At 39.0% G+C, this 23,466-nt stretch overlaps 2 protein-coding genes across 3 annotated transcripts in view; one reads left to right on the top strand and one right to left on the bottom strand.

Annotated features, from left to right (window-relative positions):
• The window catches only part of LOC134821246 (trafficking protein particle complex subunit 10-like), a 107,784-nt gene that overhangs the window by 3,768 nt on the left and 80,550 nt on the right, over nucleotides 1–23,466 (bottom strand). For both annotated transcript variants that reach the window (XM_063831949.1, XM_063831951.1), the window contains exons 8-17: nucleotides 15,018–15,087; nucleotides 12,787–13,009; nucleotides 12,335–12,434; nucleotides 11,776–11,871; nucleotides 7,013–7,154; nucleotides 6,437–6,670; nucleotides 5,687–5,815; nucleotides 3,424–3,593; nucleotides 3,148–3,276; nucleotides 2,727–2,961 (exon numbers count right to left, since the gene is read on the bottom strand). In XM_063831949.1, coding sequence (XP_063688019.1) covers nucleotides 2,727–2,961; nucleotides 3,148–3,276; nucleotides 3,424–3,593; nucleotides 5,687–5,815; nucleotides 6,437–6,670; nucleotides 7,013–7,154; nucleotides 11,776–11,871; nucleotides 12,335–12,434; nucleotides 12,787–13,009; nucleotides 15,018–15,087 — 1,528 coding nt within the window. The remainder of the gene's footprint in view (nucleotides 1–2,726; nucleotides 2,962–3,147; nucleotides 3,277–3,423; nucleotides 3,594–5,686; nucleotides 5,816–6,436; nucleotides 6,671–7,012; nucleotides 7,155–11,775; nucleotides 11,872–12,334; nucleotides 12,435–12,786; nucleotides 13,010–15,017; nucleotides 15,088–23,466) is intronic.
• On the top strand, nucleotides 8,738–23,319 carry LOC134821248 (uncharacterized). The gene is made up of 4 exons (XM_063831952.1): nucleotides 8,738–9,132; nucleotides 21,690–21,767; nucleotides 22,367–22,465; nucleotides 22,648–23,319. The coding sequence occupies exons 1-4, from the start codon at nucleotides 8,743–8,745 to the stop codon at nucleotides 23,068–23,070; spliced, it is 990 nt and encodes a 329-aa protein (XP_063688022.1). The 5' UTR covers nucleotides 8,738–8,742; the 3' UTR covers nucleotides 23,071–23,319.

The raw sequence follows: 23,466 nt of genomic DNA, 5'->3' as shown, positions 1-23,466 counted from the left end.
GGTTGATCGAACAATTAGCTTCGTAACAATTTGGACCTTAATAGCCCCTAAGCTTATTAAACGACATAACTCATGATGTTAATTTGATCAATAGACACTTTTAATACATTGTTCAAGGTAACTAAATTAATGTTACCGAAGTTCCAATGCCCTGCAAAAAAATCGTTTGATGTGCCCAATATCTTTGCTTCACAATTCCCATGCACAATTAGCCTCAATATTCAATAAATATATAACTATAAATAAAACAACGCCATCTGCATCAATAACACCAGTTTTATGAACTTTTGAGCCCACCATGAAACTTGAAGATTTTGTTAAACCAGATCGTTTCAATTCTCTTGTGACTTGTCGTCCAACTCTGCTACGTCATGTTTTATCACATTTACTCTTTCTCGTCGAAGAAGCTAACACTGGTAGGAAGAAAAAACTTTCGATTGTTGAGTTCTACCGTCCTGTTGCTGTCGACCTGCTTGCTTTGTACGATGTCACAGAAAAGTCCGAAGTTCGTAGAATTTCACCTACTATTACTGGGTAAGTTGCATATTTTTATGTTTTCATATTTGGTGTCAATATACGTACATACTATCCGTTCATAAACTTCATATCCAAGTGATTTTTCCGATTTGTTAATATCTAATCAGTTTCTGTTTAGCGATCATGTCCGATGTGGATAATTGCCAATCGTGACTGATATTCATTATTTGTTCTATATATAATATATACTACTTAATATTTTGTGTTTAAACTTTATATTTCTTGTCAAATTGGTTACGCTGTTTGTAATTTGAAACTATTACAGGAAAATCAGAATCATCAATATAAAACTTCGAGCTCTCTCAGCTTTGACGGCACAGTCTACGATGGACAAGTTCACCGACAGTCTAAATGAACCTTTTGTTGTCCTACCCAAGAAGAAACTTGAAGTTGAAGCCCCTGTGCAAGTTTATCACATCACTCCTGCTCTCAGTGACGTTACTACATCAACATCATTGCAAGTAAGCACGTTTCAATACGAATACAGAATTACAGTACAACAACTGAAAGTCTAACTTGAAGTCGAACATTTTTTGTAAAATCGCATGTAGCACGATGCCTGCAGGCCTGCTCCTGCTGTACAGTGTACGCAGGCGAGTACAGAATTAGTAAATAAGCGCACGGCACAGCGGAGTTTATTTTATATTTATTGGAATCAATGACCATTTTGCAATAACTTAAGCGAATAACGTAAGCTCATTTATCAATGATGCTGTAACTGAATTGTCCTTAGATTTCCTGGCAATTCTGTACGCTTCAACGATCTTCTGTTTCTGTCCAATATTTTGGAAAATCTCGCTAACTGTGTCAATGAGTTCGCTATCGCTCCCTTCTGAAAGACCAAATACAATGACGTTGCGACTGATATCTGGTTCCTCAACAACACGTTTTACTACGCTTTTAAGCGTTTCTGAGCTGATGACTTACTCAGTTGGCCGTGAATTCTTCACGATTGAACGGTACGTTTGTGTTTTAAGTGAGTCAACAACAAATGTCTTAACGGCGTTCTTCAACGTTTCAAGTTGTTCAGTCTTACAGTCCGAAAGCTCCGCCTGAGCTTATCGGATAGCTTTTCGGGTGTTATTTTATCCTAGCGCCACCGGAAATAATATGAACGGGCATAATTTTGAGCGGACATTAAAATAAACGCGACTGCTCAATGGTCTATTTACTTACAATTCAAAACGTTCGCCAAAATGCGAACGGATATTAAAATGAAAGGACATTAAAATGAACTCTAGGGCTTAACTTGTAGCATCTGGCATCTGCAACTTTTAACTTATGTCCGTAAAAATAAAGTCCAATAAGGAAAAATTAGCGTTATTGATCATATTTGTTGTACAACTACAATAAATTTTGCTCAGGGTGCAAAACATGACTTCTATCGAGTCACCATTAACTATTAAGTATGAATCAGCAATTAAACTACTCTACTTACATATGCAGAATGCTGGATCAGCGCAGATAATTGCCTGCATCATAGTAATTGTTCACCTAATCTATTCACCCAATGTAATTGTTATTCTCAAAGCTGTGTTAGAACCATTTTCAAAAATATTTCGCCATCTAGACTGTCACAATGTACGTTTTACAATGATACAACCTCCATAAAATCCACACTCAACCACCACTTAAGCGTTTATCTATGACACACCCCACAACACTTACCATCATCCTTGATTACACATCTTGATTCCACTGGCATCCTCCCACAGGACTGCCATACCCCAGAGGTAGGCAAAGCATTCATATGCTATCCTCTCGTGGGCCAACCAGGCCCAGCCTCTCTTTAAATTATTTATTTAAAAAAAAAAACCTCCATAAAAATCTACAAAAATCGGATAAAACCATCCACACTACAGTGTCAGAAAGTGCACTAATCTGATAGAAAGAATAGCGGCCGAGGGTGCAAAAAATTGCAGTGTGAGATCAATACTGTGATTGCGCACCGCACTTATATATTGCCTCTGGTGTCGAGTAACTTCATGCACTACAATACCGACCTGGCTTTAGCTCGGTAAGATCAGAAGAGAGTATCATTGTATATCTGCACTACAATACTGACCTGGCTTTAGCTCAGTAAGGTCAGAAGAGAGTATCATTGTATATCTGCACTACAATACTGACCTGGCTTTAGCTCAGTAAGGTCAGAAGAGAGTATCATTGTATATCTGCACTACAATACTGACCTGGCTTTAGCTCGGTAAGATCAGAAGAGAGAATCATTGTATATCTTGTTTCACTTCTCTCCGAGTCATCGTTCATAAGCTCCGTCTCGGCTTTCAGGGATATACCGTACAGTCCATCATCTAGATCTGAAGAGTTGCTCTCAATAGGAACCATTGAGAAGTCGTTGATATCTGCAGATATCTGGGATCTACTTCTGTTCAGCGTCTCTTTACCAGTATCTAGCTTCATACTTACCTGTATGATTATACAGTGGGTTTTCTACTTGTCTTGAACCAATAATATTATTTAATATTACATAAGTTGATGTACTGCTTTTACTTTATTCTAGTGAGTAGTGATAACACCGAATATGGTTCGAAAACCATCTGGAGTGATAAAGCACCAGATTAAGCGAAAAACTGAAAATATAGTAAAACTAACCACAGCGTTGGGTATCGGCTCAGTGGAGCAGTTGTGAACTTTCATTTTAATCAGGATCTTGTTTTTTACTCTGATTATATCTTCAAATGCCACGATACACGCCTCATTGTCATCACTTAGTAATTCGTACTGCAAACAGATGATCATTGTTAGTTGTGCTATCCCAAGCGTAAAAATAAGCATAGTGCCTTCATCCATTCTTGAATTGAACAAACTATTGAAGCTTTAGTTTAACCAAAAGTATTTTCATTCAGTAACTAGAGATAAGAAACCGACCTGGAAGAGGGGGTTGAAAGGAACTAGAATTTGATCCTCTCTTTGAGTTCCATTAAACTTCTCCACACATTCCATCAAACGCTCACTGTATCTTTGTCTGTCTGTTTGAGTGATATGGTCCTGTTCTGAGCTCAGATGACAGCATGTCACTAGTTCTCGTTCCAGCAGTTCTGAATAAAGAACGTGGTGTGGATAGGAGACTTAAAAATATTTCTATATTCCAAAGATAATATCAGACATTGCTACTAGTGAGAATAAATGAGGAAAGTTAGGCAGATCACGTGGGTTAGAATAGCCGGGACTAGGAACCGATCGGTCTGGGGTTGGCTGCCGGACCCGAAATGGTCGGTTATCAATCTATTATTCCGATCCCAAACGACGAACTTGAAGTCAATTAGTTTGTTTGCCACTTATCTCGTGCTGTTCAACTATATGTGTGAATGTAATCTGAATATGAGCTGATTGAGACAGTTGATTAATGATCACTACAAGTTGGTGTTTCGCTGACCTCAGACTACATTGTAATTGATAGCACAATTGGAAATGGAATTTGTAGACGAAGGGACAAATTTTTAAAATTTGTGGGACGAACTTGAATTGTTAGAAATGGCATTTGATAAAGAAGTCATAATATGTTTATAAATACTGATTATTGATCAATAGTCATGGACTAGCGAAATTAAATAAGCGGGTTTTCAGATCAAGCAAGTTAAAAATAATAGAATTTATCGCTATCACAGATTCTTAATACAAAAAACATTTAAATATTGTCTGGTATTATTAAAATTAAATTATTACTTAAAGATTAAATTATTACTTAAATTATTACTATTAAAAAAATTACCTTTACGTTTACCAAAACTATACACATACGACAAACAAAAACAACTGAATCTCCACTACAATTCGCCACTGTAGTTCTGAGCACGCTTCATCTGATCCCGTCGGTCCTTAGCTCGTCTGTTCTGGAACCACAAGGCAATAGTCCTGGGAGGTACCCCGGTCTCTTTAGCTATCTCCATCTTTCTGTCTGCCACCGCGAACTCCAACTTATGATACTCCAACTCCAGGTACTCCAGCTGTTCGGCAGTGAACTTGGTTCTGTTCCTTCGGTCAGATTTCAGGGGTCCGGCTCTGGACTGGGTGTGTGAGGGAAGAGAGTAGTGGGACTGGGTGAAGGACAGAGGTTTGGTGGAGGGACTGCTGCAGGGAGGTGGTGATGGACAGGGCGAAATGGAGGTAGACGAGAACGCTGAGCAGTTCACGTTAGGGACCATAGAATCAGCGGAGCAGGGTAACATTGATGCTGACATGTAAGGAGTGGGTATTAGTGAAGACAGACCAGGGAGGGTGGCTAGGTCGGGTAGGTCCGACAAAAGAGAGAGATCGGGAACTAGAGGAAGTTCTCCGAAAGTAGGCAGTCCAGGGAGATGTTGTTCCCAAGATGGTGTCTTCTCAGAACGGGTTCCAGCTAATCTGACAGAGATGTTGTTGTCGGGTGTAGGACGAGAGAGGGAAGACATAAGCTGTCCCAAGGGAAGGTTATAGAGATTGCTCATCTTCATGTCCATGAGAGGCTGGAGAGAAGGCACCATGTCGTACCCGCTCGAAAAGTCCTCGCTGAGATCACCGACAGTGCAGGAGGAAGGAGAACCAGTAGACAGTGGAGGAGAGGGAAGAGGAGAGGTGTAGAACTGAGGTTCAGGACCACTTCCCAGATACTGGTACATTCCAGGGAGGAAGAATGGCTTGCTGGTAGTCTGCATTGTGGTTGTTTGCTAGTTGTTCTGTTAGTGGAATGAGAGTTTGAGAAATGATATTCTGCTATCTGTGTTTTCCACCTTTTATACTGGTAACTGCGGCTGACAAGCACCACGTCTAGTCTGGAATGCTTGTCAGACACATCCGATACGTTATGGTCACAAGACTGGAGACCAGCTCCAATGACCCAGCAGAGTCGGATGTCGCTGGGTATGCGATTGTGACGTCTTGACACGCGATCTCTTACGTGCCGATATGTGATCCGCCACATTTTTCGTCTGGAATGCGATAATATCGACTGTGGTGTTGTGATGTCTGAGTACGTTGTTTATACTGACGTGAAGCAAGCACTGGTCTGATAATGTCATCTGATTCAACTTATTGGTGACGTTGGCTACAAGACACAAAGCGAGACCCAGAATGGCACACCGGCCAGATAAAAACAATAGAAAATGTAAAGAGAAGCTTCAAGTTCAAAATAAAACCATATAAAATATCTAACCGAGATGACGTTGAGTATCACATAGTTTAACTCTGGAGTAAGCAGCCAGCTTGTGCCATCCCTGCGTGTAGTAAGCGTGGCAAACATCTCTGAGGTGGGTCTCTGCGTTTAGGCATTCAGCTTGTATACCTGCGTGAAAAAGAGTTGTTTTCACAGAGTTTGACTTGCGAATTTAATTTATGTTGTTATTAATTTATGGGTAAAGTACTGAGGTAACATGTAGTGTGTAGTAATATTTTTCAAATAGTGCGATTCCACACCTGCCCAAAATGTGTGGCAAATTTAGAGACAAAAAACACCGCAATTAAGCTGAACAATTTGCCAAATTTGGTTAAGTGCTCTCAGGTTGGTTTATTCGATAGTGTAGTATATAACGTTGCCTTAACACGACAATTAATTTACAATGAATCTTGCGTAATGTTTTACGCTGAGTTTCCTAACAATTCAAGATGTATGAACTAGCTGGTGACGAGCATATTTGAAAAAGAGTGTTCAATATTGTAATTATAACTTTACAACAAAAGATTCCAACATATTGAATGAATTTAATGTGGTTATTGGTTTATTTATTATTTCAAGATGTTTATTTATTAATTCAAGATGTATAAATATAAAGGATTACCCTCATAGAATGTTTTACAATTAGATGGGCAAAATGAGCATAAAAGAGGCAGCGGGGCATAGCATTCAATATTATAACTTTACAATATTCCAACAAATTGTGTATATATAAAAACCCCCACAACTCACCCCTATGTCTCAAGTAGAGAGCTTGTCGCATCATGATGAGCTGAGCGTGGTGGGTCCAGGAACCCTGTTTAAACGATACGATGGAGAGTTGACACAGGTCGATATACTGTTTGTGGAAAAATGATTTGTCAGTGAGAATCTTCTGGAGATCAGAGGTGATGCTGGAGCCGGGGCTGGGAAAGGAGGGTCTGGTCTCCGCACTACTTCCGCGCCTGTTACCACTTCTCTTCGCTCCTGGGGGGCGGGTTAATTCAAATGATTGATTTGATTTGAAACTTTCACAAAATAACAAATATACAAATGTACAGCAAACAAACATATAAAATGGGCCGAAATGTATTGAACATTGAACATGGTATATTATCACTATTATCATATTTATAGATAGCCTGTAGAATTTTAAAAGTAAGTAAAAGAATGCTACATGCTAAAACCCGTGGTGCCTGTCGGAACAGCGCCACAAGCTTGTGTACGGAGAAAGGATACGTATAGCTATGTCATTGACTTGTTGGTAACCAATGCTAAGCTAATTTTACTGTGTAGCTGTAAAATTAGATTAGCAAAAAAGACACGTACCAGCCAAGAGATTCTCAATGTCACTCTCTGAAAGTGGGGTCTCAGTCCCCACATGACCCACCAGGACTCCCAGCTGGTACAGCTTCTCTCTTGCTAGGTTGTACAACTGTCCCTTTGCTACTGCTAGTGGTTCTGGCACGTCCTGTGGGAAACAATTAATAGTTGGGGGGGGGGTGACAATTAATAGTTGGGGGGGGGGGGGGGGGGGTGAACAATTAATAGTTGGGGGGGGGGGGGGGGTGAGACAATTAAAAGTTGAGGGGGGGGGGGGGGGGGGGGGCGAGACAATTAATAGTTGGGGGGGGGGGGGGGCCGGGGGTGAGACAATTAAAGTTGAGGGGGGGTGTGACAATTAGTTGGGGGGGGGGGGGGGGGTGAAACAATTAATAGTTGGGGGGGGGGGGGGGGTCGAGACAATTAAAGTTGAGGGGGGGGGGGGGGGGGGCGAGACAATTAATAGTTGGGGGGTGACAATTAATAGTTGGGGGGGAGGTGAAACAATTAATAGTTGGGGGGGGGGGGGGGTGACAATTAATAGTTGGGGGGGGGGGTGTGAAACAATTAATAGTTGGGGGGGGTGAGACAATTAAAAGTTGAGGGGGGGGGGTAAGACAATTAAAAGTTGAGGGGGGTGTGACAATTAATAGTTGGGGGGGGGGGGTGAAACAATTAATAGGTGGGGGAGGTGAATAACACAACTCCGTTTTATCAAAAATCTGTAAAAACTACTTCCCTGAATACAGTATGCCACATTCACTTATGCCAAGTGACTTACTACGTGTATTATACTGCGGTTCATGACAATTCAGAATGTATAAATCTAGAATTATCCTCATAGAAGGTTTTACAATAATTATAAGATTCAATGCTATACTCTATAACTTAACAATATAAGATTGTGTATAGGCGACTAAAGTGACTTAAGTCCAATCTGTTGTGGGGATGCGATTTGCGAAGTGTATTTTTAGGTCAATAGTGCGATTCCGGACTTATATATGTATTTTTTGATTTTATGAGACCCGTGTTTTTTAAACTTTTTGCCTCGATGAGAAGATAAAGTTTTTGAGGAGAGCCGCTCAGACATGGGTACCGTATTGTGTAAATTATTTAGTTATATTTTATACAATATCTTTGTCGCATAGCAGCGGGGTGGTAAAGAGTGTGTGTCGTTTCGTATGCAATATGTCTGTGCCTTACACCGCCGTACGTCATTAATATGATTATACAATATATGTATAATAGGTCACGATTGATGGTAGTCATGTATTCACATCAAAGGCGACCATCCTCGAGTTACGTCGTTTTCAAGTGTACATGACTACCATCAACCTTTCCCACCTTTAGATTGTACACCCGTTTATCGTCGGGTGACTGCAGCTGCATATCACCATTACTGACCTGGAGATTTCATTTTAGAAGTCAGCTAATGCTCACCATATAAAATAACATAGATTACAATTTGTGTTTATAGTGGTATGTGATCTACCTATCTACTAGAATTGTATGTGATTGGGGGAGAAAATTAGTTTAGTTTTGAAATCAAATTCAACGCATCATGATCTATGGTCCTTATCTAAGTGCTTTTTGTCTTATTAGTTATTTTTCTCTCTTTGTTCTGTACCCCGGCCCCGTTAGTGAAAACATTCAAGTTTTCTGCAGAAACAACTATTTCACGAGTGATTGTTTACATTAAATATTCTTCCTCTAAAGCTAGTTAGAAGATTGTAACTATGCCGAAAGACTACGAATTAAAGAAGCCCCCTGTCGATAAAGATGGCCTAAAGAAAGCTGTGGAAGAAGTTTTATCAAGTCGTATGACAGTTCTCCATGCAAGCAAGTATTTTGCCGTCAAAAAATCAACTTTATACAGTCGACTGAGAGGAAGGCTCGTCCAGAAGACTTTCCATCCATCAGACGCGGAGGAGCATTACATTGTTCTACTGTTGCAGTACTACAACGACCTTGGCTGTCACATGGGACAGGAGCAAACCTTGGATTTAATTGAGGAGTATGTTAAAAATCACCGCCCACCCACACCTGTTATAAATCTGAGACCTGATGAGGAGTGGTACCGTAGCTTCAGAGAACGAAACAAGGAAAAACTCACTTTCAGGACGACAGTAAGTAAGAACTAACGTTTTCGAGTTGAATCTTAGGAAATGTAAAACTGGCGACAATTTATTCAAATAATGAAGTTTTAACCGCTGTAAGTGATATAGAACATAGAAATAGGTGTTTTCTTGGGTAAATTTCCCGTTTGATGCGACAAGGAAAAGGCTCTTATCAGGAAAGGAATTATTCAACGTTTCAATGTGACACCATCGTATTCATGATCTAAAAATATCAAACGGGATCAATAGAAATTTACCCAAGAAAACATTTCAACTATACGACTCATAAATAATATTCCAGTCCGGATTTTACATAGAAATAGGTATTGGACACAAAATGTCGAAAGAAACTAAACTGCAATCTCAGTGATGATAATGTAAATTCGGCACAGTAAGTGCTGGAGGAGATAAACCTACTCAAAATTTGTAACAAAACTGGTGGGGTATAGAATGGAAATACTGGATGGGGTCAGTTATATATAACTTGAGCTTCTCTAATTGGGGCTAATTACGTCGTTCTTTATCAATCATGTGACCAGTTAATAGCCTAGTTTATGCTAAGATTGGATGTGTAAAGTGACGTGAGTATCAATTAGCGATCCTAGAATACCTTGTCTTCATGATAAGGTGATCATGTTAATGAGTCGTTCTCTATCAATCATGTAACCAGTTTATGCTGTGTAAAGTGACGTGAGTCTTCTTGATAAGGTGATCATGTAAATGAACAGGTGATATGAGTATCAATTAGCGATCCTAGAATACCGTGTCTTCTTGATGAGGTGATCATGTAAATCTACGGGGTGTTCTAGCATATTATGATATTAAGTTAAGGGTATATGATGACACTATGGCGGAAGTCACGAGGGTAGAGGTCACGAGGGTGAAGGACCCAAGGACGGTGTATGGTTCCATGATTAAGTGAGTCATGTGATCGTCCCTTCACCCTCGTGTCCTACGCCGTCGGTTCCCAATATATAATATTACAGACGTTAACTGAGAATTTGAATATACAATTATATATATTAGGGGTCCTGGGTGATAACATTTTCTGGAAACCTAACTTAAAACCATATCACGATTTCCGTAGAATTTGTGCAATTCTGACTAATGTGAGCAATTCCAGGGTTATACAAAAAGAGGGAATGCCAAATCAGCTTCGATTGAAAAATTTTACGACAATTTTTGGGAACCTCACTTTGACTCATATCTGTAACCTTTCAAATTTCTGTGTAATTCTGATCACAATCATGCGAGTTATTAGATGGTTGTATGTGGGCAGTTTCTTCTGGTAAGTACGTATGTGATTAAGACGTACGTATGTGATAAGGTCCTTATGGACCAGCAACTCTGCACTTATTACATATGCTGGCTAGAGGGGGTTGGCAGTCTCCCAGCAATAGCAAACCTGTGTGTAATTTGTTTATCTTACTTATAATTCAAAGAATTGTTTTTGTTTGCACTACCGCCCACGTACAAACTAGATGAGAAATAGGTAGTTGCATAGTAACCTATGGTAACGCGGTTGAAACGTACGTACGTACAATGATTGTTTTAACGTCATTTTGATCGGTTTTGTGGTAATTACGTTGTGTTCAGACTTCAGTGCAAGCAACATTTTAATGGGCTGTATACTCGGTTGTGACGGATATTTTTTGATGCTATAATTATGAAAACTGACTACCAAAGAATACTATTACCTTCCTCCCTGTGATCACGGGCTTTCTAGTAATGTAATAAGAAATCCTATATATTTCATTAACTTTTACCCATACCTGTAACCTCTGAAATGTTTGTGTAATTCTGAACCTACTTAAATTAGGTAAATTTCAAGGTATTTAAGGGTTGCGTGTGGGCAGTCTCTTCTGGCCCATCCTGTATGTTATTTTTGTCTGAACTTGCACGCATGTTATGTGTTAATGTCGTAGGGACTTGGTAGCCCCTATTACATATATTGCATTAATTAACATACTAAAATATAATCAATCTCCACTAGAGTTTCGTTGTAATTGCGAGTTTCGTTGTAATCGACAAGTTTTTGAAATTTGACAACGTTTGTAAGCTTAGAGAGTGCCTACACTACTTACAGAGAGCCTACACTACTTACAAAGTGCCTTAATATGGCTTAATGTTCTCCGAAACAACTTTAGCTTAGAAAACAAAAGCTCGGTTCCGGTCTGGCAAACATTAAAATATTGGAAGATGTGTAATGTGATACGTGCCCATGATACAATATAATGTGTAATATACAGTGCGCCATCGTTATTTGTTAACCCCAGACGGCAGACCGTACGTTCCTTTGGCGATTGGCCCAATCTTCTTCTATGAGACATCTATTTGTGTATATGATTAACTTTGTTATTGTTACCAACTTGACCACATACAAAAATTTCCTTCCAGATACAAAGTTTCTTCTTTCTATGGCCAACTCGTTTATTATATTTATATGCGAGTTTTTATTTTCAATGAGGCTGCTTTATTTTATTTTATTACAGTTCATGTAGTTCTTCGTCTGTCTCACAAATTATTTAGTCATAGTAATATAAAGGCATAAAACTGCTACATTTCCTGACAAATCACATAGCCTTTTAATAGTTTTATTATTAACAGGTATCAACAAAAAAAGTCGTTAAATAATCCTACTCTTAAACCTACCATGTTGTTGAGGGGTGAACTCTTCTTTACAGCCTCAAGTAGCTCAATACATCCGATATAAACCCACACTACCAGTGCTCCTTCGGGGTACTTGGACTGGGGGAGGTAACTGGGTTACTGGGGGAGGTAACTGGGTTATTGGGAGAGGTAACTGGGTTATTGGGGAGGTAACTGGGTTATTGGGGGAGGTAACTGGGTTATTGGGGGAGGTAACTGGGTGACTGGGGGAGGTAACTGGGTTACTGGGGGAGGTAACTGGGTTACTGGGGGAGGTAAATGGGTTATTGGGGGAGGTAACTGGGTTATTGGGGGAGTTAACTGGGTTATTGGGAGAGGTAACTGGGTTATTGGGGGACCAGAGGTAATGGGGTTATTGGAACGTTAAACTAGGTACATATTTGATTAAGTGTGTTAAATTGAGTACTGCACCTTCAAGAGCCTATTTTTTATCAAATCCTTTAAACTATATCTTTTGCCATTACATGGAAATTGTTGGCAAACGTCAATGATTTAAATTTTGAGCAGTGGTAAGTAAAATGTTGAGTGGGTATGTTTTCACCTTGAGAAGTTTACATTCTTGAACAGTTTGCAGGAGAAAGTTGAGCCCCTTCTTCGCGAGATCTCGTGGGTTTTGAAGTGCAGAGAGTTGATGTGCTATCCTGCGGGAGTACCAGTAACCACCAGTAATAGCAGATATAAAACAGATCTTTTCTCAACATTTAGAGTTTAAAAGTTTGAAAAGTTAGAGCTAAGCCCGCAACAGTGTTTATCATCGTTAAGTTATAAGTGTGTGTAGTAAAAAGAGTCTGTTGAAACCTGACCTACGTTATTGACTTACTCAGTACAGCAATTATATAGTGCACTTATTATAATTAGGGATCATCTTACTCCAACAACTACCATAAAATGTACCGAAATTCCCCTAAAATGTACCGAAATTCCTCTAAAATTCCTCTAACATGACACTCACAACTTCGTCCACAAAACGTACCAACTGAACAGTAAACCAACCGTCTAAATATAAGGGAGCAGAGCTGCAGAGAGTTGAATTGCTGCAAGGCCAGGTCCTTGACGCTCACATCATCATTGAGACACAGCCCAGCCCAGGAGGATATATCCCTCTCAATGAACTCCTCTATCCAGGGTGCTATCTGACATTGTCTCAGATTAGAGACGTACTGTCGGAAAAGGGAGAGGACTTCTTCGCTGCTTCGGTACGCTTCTTCGTACAGACCTGGGGCAGGGGTTATGGTTACCTTCTTCGTACAGACCTGGGGCAGGGGTTAGGGTTAGCTTCTTCGTACAGACCTGGAGCAGGGGTTAGGGTTAGCTTCTTCGTACAGACCTGGGGCAGGGGTTTGGGTTAGCTTCTTCGTACAGACCTGGGGCAGGGGTTAAGGTTAGCTTCTTCGTACAGACCTGGGGCAGGGGTTAGGGTTAGCTTCTTCGCACAGACCTGGGGCAGGGGTTAGGGTTAGCTTCTTCGTACAGACCTGGGGCAGGGGTTAGGGTTAGCTTCTTCGTACAGACCTGGGGCAGGGGTTAGGGTTAGCTTCTTCGTACAGACCTGGGGCAGGGGTTTGGGTTAGCTTCTTCGTACAGACCTGGGGCAGGGGTTAGGGTTAGCTTCTTCGTACAGACCTGGAGCAGGGGTTATGGTTAGCTTCTTCGTACAGACCAGGGGCAGGGGTTAGGGTTAGCTTCTTCGTACAGACCTGGGGCAGGGGGTAGGGTTAGATTCTTCGTACAGACCTGGAGCAGGGGTTAGGGTTAGCTTCTTCGTACAGACCTGGGGCGGGGGTTAGGGTTAGCTTCTTCGTACAGACCTGGGGCAGGGGTTAGGGTTAGCTTCTTCGTACAGACCTGGGGCGGGGGTTAGGGTTAGCTTCTTCGTACAGACCTGGGGCAGGGGTTAGGGTTAGCTTCTTCGTACAGACCTGGGGCAGGGGTTAGGGTTAGCTTCTTCGTACAGACCTGGGGCAGGGGTTAGCTGGTTAGGGTTAGCTTCTTCGCACAGACCTGGGGCAGGGGTTAGGGTTAACTTCTTCGTACAGACCTGGGGCAGGGGTTAGGGTTAGCTTCTTCGTACAGACCTGGGGCAGAGGTTAGGGTTAGCTTCTTCGTACAGACCTGGGACAGGGGTTAGGGTTAGCTTCTTCGCACAGACCTGGGGCAGGGGTTTGGGTTAGCTTCTTCGTACAGACCTGGGGCAGGGGTTAGGGTTAGCTTCTTCGTACAGACCTGGGGCAGGGGTTAGGGTTAGCTTCTTCGCACAGACCTGGGGCAGGGGTTAGGGTTAACTTCTTCGTACAGACCTGGGGCAGGGGTTAAGGTTAGCTTATTCGCACAGACCTTGGGCAGGGGTTACGGTTAGCTTCTTCGTACAGACCTGGGGCGGGGGTTAGGGTTAGCTTCTTCGTACAGACCTGGGGCGGGGGTTAGGGTTAGCTTCTTCGTACAGACCTGGGGCAGGGGTTAGGGTTAGCTTCTTCGTACAGACCTGGGGCAGGGGTTAGGGTTAGCTTCTTCGTACAGACCTGGGGCAGGGGTTAGCTGGTTAGGGTTAGCTTCTTCGCACAGACCTGGGGCAGGGGTTAGGGTTAACTTCTTCGTACAGACCTGGGGCAGGGGTTAGCTGGTTAGGGTTAGCTTCTTCGCACAGACCTGGGGCAGGGGTTAGGGTTAACTTCTTCGTACAGACCTGGGACAGGGGTTAGGGTTAGCTTCTTCGCACAGACCTGGGGCAGGGGTTAGGGTTAGCTTCTTCGTACAGACCTGGGGCAGGGGTTAGGGTTAGCTTCTTCGTACAGACCTGGGGCAGGGGTTAGGGTTAGCTTCTTCGTACAGACCTGGGGCAGGGGGTAGGGTTAGCTTCTTCGCACAGACCTGGGGCAGGGGTTAGGGTTAGCGTCTCGGAGATGGTTCAGGAGATATAGATATGACTTAACTTGTTATGTAATGTTTCCTTTCAAATTGTGAATCGGGAGGCGGTTTAAAAATAATCTTTCAAGGAAATTCTCGGAAATGCAATCCTCTTCTTCTGATAGTCTGCTTCTAATAATCTGCAATCGGCATGTAACTAATTGGATTTGCTAATAATACATGTAATAATATGTGCTACAATGCTATACATTATAATGCCACAATCCTATGATTATAAATATATAGATACCATTATTCAATGTTATATATTGTTACTCATCGGCTTTTGTATTATTATTTGCTGGACTTTTGACTTTTACCTGTGAGTTCGTATAGTAGACAGAGCTGTTCTTTTGCAGAAATGTAGTTGTATAAGTTGAAATCTTCTTCCTGGGTAATGTTATTATTACATTATGTTAATTGTTATAATTATGTTATAAGAGTATTCACATTATGCTAAGGAGTACTAACATTTATGTTATTAGTCATTAACTTATTTGAACAATACACTACTCCGCCGATAAGGGTCTTTCAGGTTTAGTAGAGCACGTGAGCTCTGAGCAGAGTGTAGCATCTACTCTATACCAAAACGTGCTGTGTTCATTAACACACATTTAATTTAGAATAGAGCCCGATATTCACAATTAATTAGACATAATTAATTAAACAATAGACATAAATAATTAATTAGATTCAGAGCCAATGGTAAGACCGTGTTAACTTATTCTGCAGGGCATTTCTTACTCGCTTAGTTGAGTGTGTCCCCGGGGGGGGGGGGGGGGGGGGGGGGGGCCGTGTGTCCCACAACAAATGCACATTGTATAGACGTCCAGTATTATATATTATGATCCTATGCGGCAAGTTTATTAAACAAATCTGCAGGGCAGCCAGTGGGAGTAGTAATTATTCTTAAGTTGACTGCCAAAATACTCCATCCAGTAATAATGGGTGTTGTAATTAACGAGTTTAGATGCCACCAGATGGAGTTCTATTGATTTTAGTGACTGCCTTATTATTGCATACGCCCCGATTTAATTTCTTTTATTTTGAACTAACTTTTTAATACCTGAACCAATCTCAATTCATGAGATTTTCAAAAGCGAAAGTTGTGAAACATTTACTGTACATTGTATAATATTGTAAACATCTATACAGTATAAAACATCTTTAAAGTAAACATTTAATATCTATACAGTAAATATATATAATCTATATTCTATATTGTGTTCTTTAACTGTCTATTGAGACCTCCCCACTGAAAAGCATCATTATAGAGTCTGAAAAGCAATTAACGTAGGGGCCCTCAGACCAGGTGTACATGGAGACTACACCACATTACACCACATGTACCCCTCAGTATTAACACAGGATACTAGTGAGGTTACTGTATACTAACTCACATCTGGGAAAACTACCACTATACTGTGTGGCTATGCAATGTGGACTTTGAGCACTTTGCATGACGTGTACTTTATATTATTTGAATTGGTCAGGAATCATGGCTCTGGAAATTAGCTGAACGTTTCCGTAGGAAGAGCTACGTTTCCGTTTTTTGCTTGTCAACCATTATTTCTTGTAATCAGTGTAGTTTCTTTATCTTGCAGGTGTCAATATTTTGATGTCATTAATATTTAAAATAAACCATTGTTCCGTTTTTAAAAGCTTTCATGGTTCCTTTCTTGCTAACTACAACAACAACAACAATATGGCGAACCTAGCAAGCTAGGAACGAGGGGCCGATTTCCTTTTCGTGTAGCGTTCGGCCACGGTCCTTTCGGTACAGATTTCCCTGCAGCATAGTCGGGACGCTGGCCCAAGCAAAAACTAGTTCTTGCTAACTAAACGATATCATTTATTAAAAATAAACACTTTTGGTCAGACTTCGTAAGCTGGGATCTATAATATAAGTTTTCGGGAGGTAATATCAATAACGGCTGTTATGTTTGCTGTATTTATCCATTGTTGTAAGTGATAAATTAGACTCAGCTACACCAAAATAGTAATAATCACAATATTATAGAATATACAGGGTGGGCCAAAAGTCAGTGTGCAAACGTTGGCCTTAATAGCTCAGTCACTGAGTGCCCGATTGAAATACTTTCTTCTGGTATGACTTAGTACCACCACTGGTTCGAGGAATTTGTCAACTCGAAAAATATTCGCGTTCATTTTTTTCAAATGGAGGTTCATTTTCACATTTATTTGATAGTTTGGATAGTCGGATCAAGCTAAATTATATTGAATTGTGTTTGGCCATTCGAATTACGTTTGTCCTGAAAAAATTAGAACTGTAGCTTCTCAGATGACCGAGATATGAAGCATAACGAGTTTATTCATTACGTGTGATCAGGTGATTGGTTTACCTAATCACGTGATAAGGTGACCCCGTTAACTACCCCGTTAAACATTATGGGAATTGTTAAGGGTGCCCAATTAAGGTGTCGTGTCACGGTGTCACATAATAGTAGTATATGATGCATTTTTCAATAGCCATTTTGGGAAAAAGTGGGGCACACATAATGAAAGTACCTTACTCGGGATTATTATAACCGGGATAAAGTGGTGGGTTTTGGAAGATTCCGCCATATTTTTCCCGGTCAAAAATTTTACCAGTCATAAAAAAACCCGCCGACTCAGATTATGGGGTTCCAAGGGGGTGGTGATTATTATAATACCTTCCGGGAATTATATCCACTAAAACTCGGGGACACCGAGGGCTGATAATTTGCTCATTATTCCCGCAAGAGAAGCGAGGGTATTATCAGCCCAGACTCAGACTGGCTGGCGGCAAGTTTCAAAACAAATAACACTGGCGTTCTATATATTAGACACTATATTGTATGATGCGCACGTATCGGATTACACCCCTTCTGCAATCGGAACCGGAACGTATTATAAAATATAATACCTCCGCAACTTCGTGCCCGCAAATTCCCTCCAGCAAGCTGTCGGGAATTATAGCGCGCAGCACTCAGTGGCGGAGGTATTATAGTATTATATTTTACCTGAAGTCTCATATGTGCTAGAGAAGACTTTTGAAGCAGTGGATGGAGGGCTGTAACTTTATTGGCGGTTGCTACCATAATTTCGTTATAAAAATCACAATTTGGTTATAGAAATCAGATTTCAGGGTGGACCGTGATTCTCACTTTTCTTGCCCATGAAGTGAGTAAACTGTGCCACTATTTCATGGTCCACGGTGGATTGATTACTGGAGCAGTTGAAGATGCAAAGCCAAGACGTTCCCCAATACCAAGCGGTGGGCAGGAAATTAAGCTCCGGTGAGTCCGGCTGACCTTCAGAGCAGTAGCCCCATTAGCGGACAAAATGAAAGTCTTGTTAAGACAACAATACAACTTCGAATTTGACGGTCTGCAGCAGCAGGGGGATATCAATAATGATAATGGAGGGGACATTAGCGATAATGAGAATGAGAATACGCTTTAATGAAGATTTGACTTATTATTGCTATAGATTTATTTTCCTTTAAATACTAGACGTGTCTTTTTTTCTATTTCTGAGTAATATCAGTAACTGTAAATTGAAATAACTTCTTTAACAAGTAACAAAAACAGAAATTTCGGTTGAAAATTTGTTGACCTCTCAAAAAAAACTTGAAAGGTCGGCCACCGGTAAATACATGACCGGGATAATTTGGCGGGTTTTGGGAAATTCCGCCATATTTTTCCCGGTTATTAATTTTCCCAGTCATAAATTAACCCGCTATAATATTCCCGAGTAAGGTAAGCATATTACGTAATGTTACCGGCGGCGTCCTTGTAACTTGTGTGATATCATGTTCCATGTGGAAGCTATATTGGATGTAACTTGATTATTACGTCATGTTCATTGCTCACAGTACTTTTGTGATCTTATCTTGTCTCGATCTTACCAGATTAGAGCGGGCCACAGTTAAGTTATAATGTGCCATTATTAATGACGGGTATTATTATTAATGACGGGGATTATTATTAATAATGGGTATTATTAATAATGACGGGTATTATTAATAATGACGGGTATTATTAATAATGACGGGTATTATTATCAATGACGGGTATTATTATTAAGACGGGTATCATTATTAATGACGGGATTATTATTATTAATGACGGTATCATTATTATTAATAATGACGGGTATTATTATTAATGACGGGTATTATTATTAATGACGGGTATTATTATTATTAATGACGGGTATTATTATTAATGACGGTATTATTAATAATGACGGGTATTATTATCAATGACGGGTATTATTATTAAGACGGGTATTATTATTAATGACGAATATTATTATTAATGACGGATATTATTATTAATGACGGGTATTATTATTAATGACAGGTATTATTATTAATGAATGGTATTATTATTATTAATGACGGGTATTATTATTATTAATGACGGGTATTATTATTAATGACGGTATTGTTAATAATGACGGTATTGTTAATAATGACGGTATTGTTAATAATGACGGGTATTTTTATAAATGACGAGTATTATTATTATTAATGACGGTATCATTATTATTAATAATGACGGGTATTATTATTAATGACGGGTATCATTATTAATGACGGTATTGTTAATAATGACGGGTATTGTTAATAATGACGGGTATTATTGTAAATGACGGGTATTATTATTATTAATGGCGGGTATTATTGTACAAGTCACAAATAATAATAATAATAATACCCGTCACTAAAAATAATAATACCCGTCATTAACAATAATACCCGTCATTATTAACAATACCGTCATTAATAATAATACCCGTCATTAATAATGATACCCGTCATTAATAATATTACCCTATTATTAATGACGGTATTGTTAATAATGACGGGTATTTTTTATAAATGACGGGTATTATTGTTAATGACGGGTATTATTATTATTAATGACGGGTATTATTATTTTAGTGACGGTTATTATTATTAATGACGGGTATTATTGTTAATGACGGGTATTATTATTAATGACGGGTATTATAATTAATGACGGGTACTATTATTAATGACGGTATTGTTAATAATGACGGGTATTATTATTAATGACGGGTATTATTGTTAATGACGGGAATTATTATTTTTAGTGACGGTTATTATTATTATTATTATTTGTGACTTGTACAATAATACCCGTCATTAATAATAATAATACCCGTCATTAATAATAATAATACCCGTCATTAACAATAATACCCGTCATTATTAACAATACCGTCATTAATAATGATGCCCGTCATTAATAATAATACCCGTCATTATTAATAATAATGATACCGTCATTAATAATAATAATACCCGTCATTAATAATGATACCCGTCATTAACAATAATACCCGTCATTAATAATAATAATACCCGTCACTAAAATAATAATACCCGTCATTAATAATAATAATACCCGTCATTAACAATAATACCCGTCATTTATAAAAATACCCGTCATTATTAACAATACCGTCATTAATAATAATACCCGTCATTAATAATAATAATACCCGTCATTAATAATAATAATACCATTCATTAATAATAATACCCGTCATTATTAATAATACCGTCATTAATAATAATACCCGTCATTAATAATAATAATACCCGTCATTGATAATAATACCCGTCATTAATAATAATACCCGTCATTAATAATAATACCCGTCATTATTAATAATAATGATACCGTCATTAATAATAATAATACCCGTCATTGATAATAATACCCGTCATTATTAATAATACCCATTATTAATAATAATAATAATACCCGTCATTAATAATAATACCCATCATTAATAATGGCACATTATAACTTAACTGTGGCCCGCTCTAATCTGGTAAGATCGAGACAAGATAAGATCACAAAAGTACTGTGAGCAATGAACATGACATAATAATCAAGTTACATCCAATATAGCTTCCACATGGAACATGATATCACACAAGTTACAAGGACGCCGCCGGTAACATTACGTAATATGCTTACTTTCATTATGTGTGCCCCACTTTTTCCCAAAATGGCTATTGAAAAATGCATCATATACTACTCATAATCACCCAGTCAATTTTGTTAACGAGATACACAAAATGCTTGATAACTTCGTCATTTCTAATCCGTTTTGCCTCATGTTTTCAGATCATATGCAACATTTGATAATCTACCGTCTCTGAAAAAATTAGGCGTTCAGCATGTTCAGAGAAAACAATATAGGTGTTTTAATATTGAATGGGCGTGGTCTAAAATATTCGAATTTTCAAATTTTGACGACGGAATCCTCGAACCAGTAAGTACAGTATGCCATCTGCAAAGCAACAGCTCTCAAATATAAAACACGGCGGAGGTATAAGACCCAACGTTTGCACACTGACTTTTGGCCCACCCTGTATTTGTAGTCAGCGCCATTCAGTTACTACAACACTACCCAAACTACACTGTATATTTTATATCATAATATACTATAATTGAGACGGTTACTGTACTCGTTCTACATTTATTTTGAAACTGTATAGGAAGCATTAAAAAAGCGAAAGCAAAACTTGGAAAATATAAGGATTCCTAAGGACTCACTCCACACAATATATTGTTTTCCTTATCTTCCAACATGATTACATTGACCACCCTTAGTTGTGCGTTGTACAATATTAGTTTGTTACTTTTCTTATTTCTAGTGCTCAGGTTCGATCACAATACACGTTTTAATAGCAATTTGATGCCACTTTTATTTAAGTGCAGTTGCAATTAATATAGCAATATGTTGTATGATCATATAGATTGGGGGGGGGGGGGGGGGGGGGGGGGGGGGATTTGAGAAAAGTGGGAGGTAAAATAGTGATTTTTCAAAGTTTGTATCAAATCACGTGATATTGTTAGTGTAATTAAATGAACAATTTGTTGATTATTAGCCAATAACCAGGCATGCAACAGAAAAAGCAACATAAGTTAGAAGATCGCATAACAATGAACATGGTTAAACAGGCGGACGGAAACAGAGAGTTCCATCAGATACTACAGGACGTAACACATCTCAAGCGAGACGTGGCCAGTATTTCAGAGGTGAGTTTTTTTAAATGTTGTTTATATTCAGAGAGTTTTTTATGTTTTCATTTTCAATGTACTCGCAATGTGTTACCGACTGTGGATGTGACTTAGTTTAGAAGTATGGGGTGAACTTGGTACGAACATAATATGAGATAAAGTATAAGTGATATGAGTAAAGATATTAGCCACGATACCCCTCCTAAAAGTGGGACACCTGTTTTGGTGAAGAGGTTTTCAAAGATAAAATACGGTGCAATCTATCATCTTACTAAATATAAAGCGAGACGATATATATATATATATTTATCTGTGCCATTTTACTGACACCACGGCATCAACTTTAACGCCAATTTCTGCAAAAACCGTCAAAGATATACAACTGAAACTTTTTTGACTGGGTCAAATGCTTTAATGGCCTCCAAATCAGCATGAAAAAATAAAAAATTGGCCAAGAAATAGGAGTTTTAGAGCCCAAAATTTGGTACCCCAAGTGGTGTCAAAAACGCGAATTAAATAGGTAATAATTGTTTTAGTCTCTTGAGTCTTGACACCATTTTAGGGTTAGACGGGGTCCTGCTAGTTAACCTTAAGTAAGTAATCTCTCTTCACGGCAGGGAATGAAAAACGACAACGGATCTTATGAAAAAGTCACGATGACTTCACCTGATCCAATTGCAGAAGATAACAAGAGACACAAAAGCCTGATATTTGAGGTTAGAGTCAACTTAAGTAATAATACATATTCGATACTATAAGATAGTAAAGTGCCCTCAGCCTCCATACTCCTTTTTTAACCATCTGCAGATCATACCTGGATCTTTTAAGTTATCATCGATAACTAAATTGATAAACAATTATAAACGAGTTTTGAGATTTTTATGACATTTATTCTCAGGAGCAAACTTGTGTTGTCCCCTTCTTCATAGACGATCCAGAAACTATGGTGGATACCGAGAATGTAAAAAGCATTTCAGGAGAAATGCTAAATCATTACAGCATTATGCTTCAAGACAACAAGGAATTGCGGAAAGCATCAGGATATAATACAACCTATTCGGACCTGTGTGCAGTGCTATCTTCCGAAACAAGCGGTCCTCAGGAAATTATTACGGAACTAGAGACTTCAGATGATGTGGCGGAGTCAAAGTCAAGCCAAGAAAAGGAGAAACGAAAAGACAATTTTGAGTGCACATTTTGCGGAGAAGAGTTCGATTTAGGCGACCTTTACCGCACACATGTAATAGAGGAGCATTATAACAAGAGCATAGGGACATTCTGGGAGCAGCGATGTTTTCAAAGCAACAATGGTTCAGGTTGAAGTGTAGAATCATAACCTGATCATAGACTGATCATAAACTGATCATGAATTGATTTATTCAGAGTGGTTTCACAAAATTGAAGTATATGCTCGCTTTGAATGCGGGATATCCATCCCAATTCCCAGTATGGAGTGGTTTCAAACTGGTATGATTGTATATGAAGATTGATGAGTGTTGAAACCAAATTATTTTTAATGACGATTAATCATTTCTGGTTTTTTAGTAATATTTAAATGGAAAGTTTGTCATTTTATTCGCGTTTATATTGACATGACAAGCGATATTTCTTATTATCTTAATCGATTTATTTCACGTTTCTTATCAGTACCAAAAGCTGTATCGATTAAGATAATAAGAAATATCGCTTGAAATCGCCATACCTTCATAAATTATTG

This window comes from Bolinopsis microptera, chromosome 9, assembly GCF_026151205.1.
Source record: "Bolinopsis microptera isolate Bmic1 chromosome 9, MBARI_Bmic_1.0, whole genome shotgun sequence".
Classification (NCBI taxonomy): Eukaryota; Metazoa; Ctenophora; class Tentaculata; order Lobata; family Bolinopsidae; genus Bolinopsis; species Bolinopsis microptera.
This window is presented reverse-complemented; position numbering and strand designations above follow the sequence as displayed.

Bases quoted from the DNA above. Each gene is read 5' to 3' on its own strand.
- LOC134821248 (XM_063831952.1), top strand. From the start codon at position 8,743: ATGCCGAAAGACTACGAATTAAAGAAGCCCCCTGTCGATAAAGATGGC. The intron at 9,133-21,689 runs GTAAGTAAGAAC...ATGGTTAAACAG, and splicing joins AACTCACTTTCAGGACGACA to GCGGACGGAAACAGAGAGTT. The intron at 21,768-22,366 runs GTGAGTTTTTTT...TCTTCACGGCAG, and splicing joins ACGTGGCCAGTATTTCAGAG to GGAATGAAAAACGACAACGG.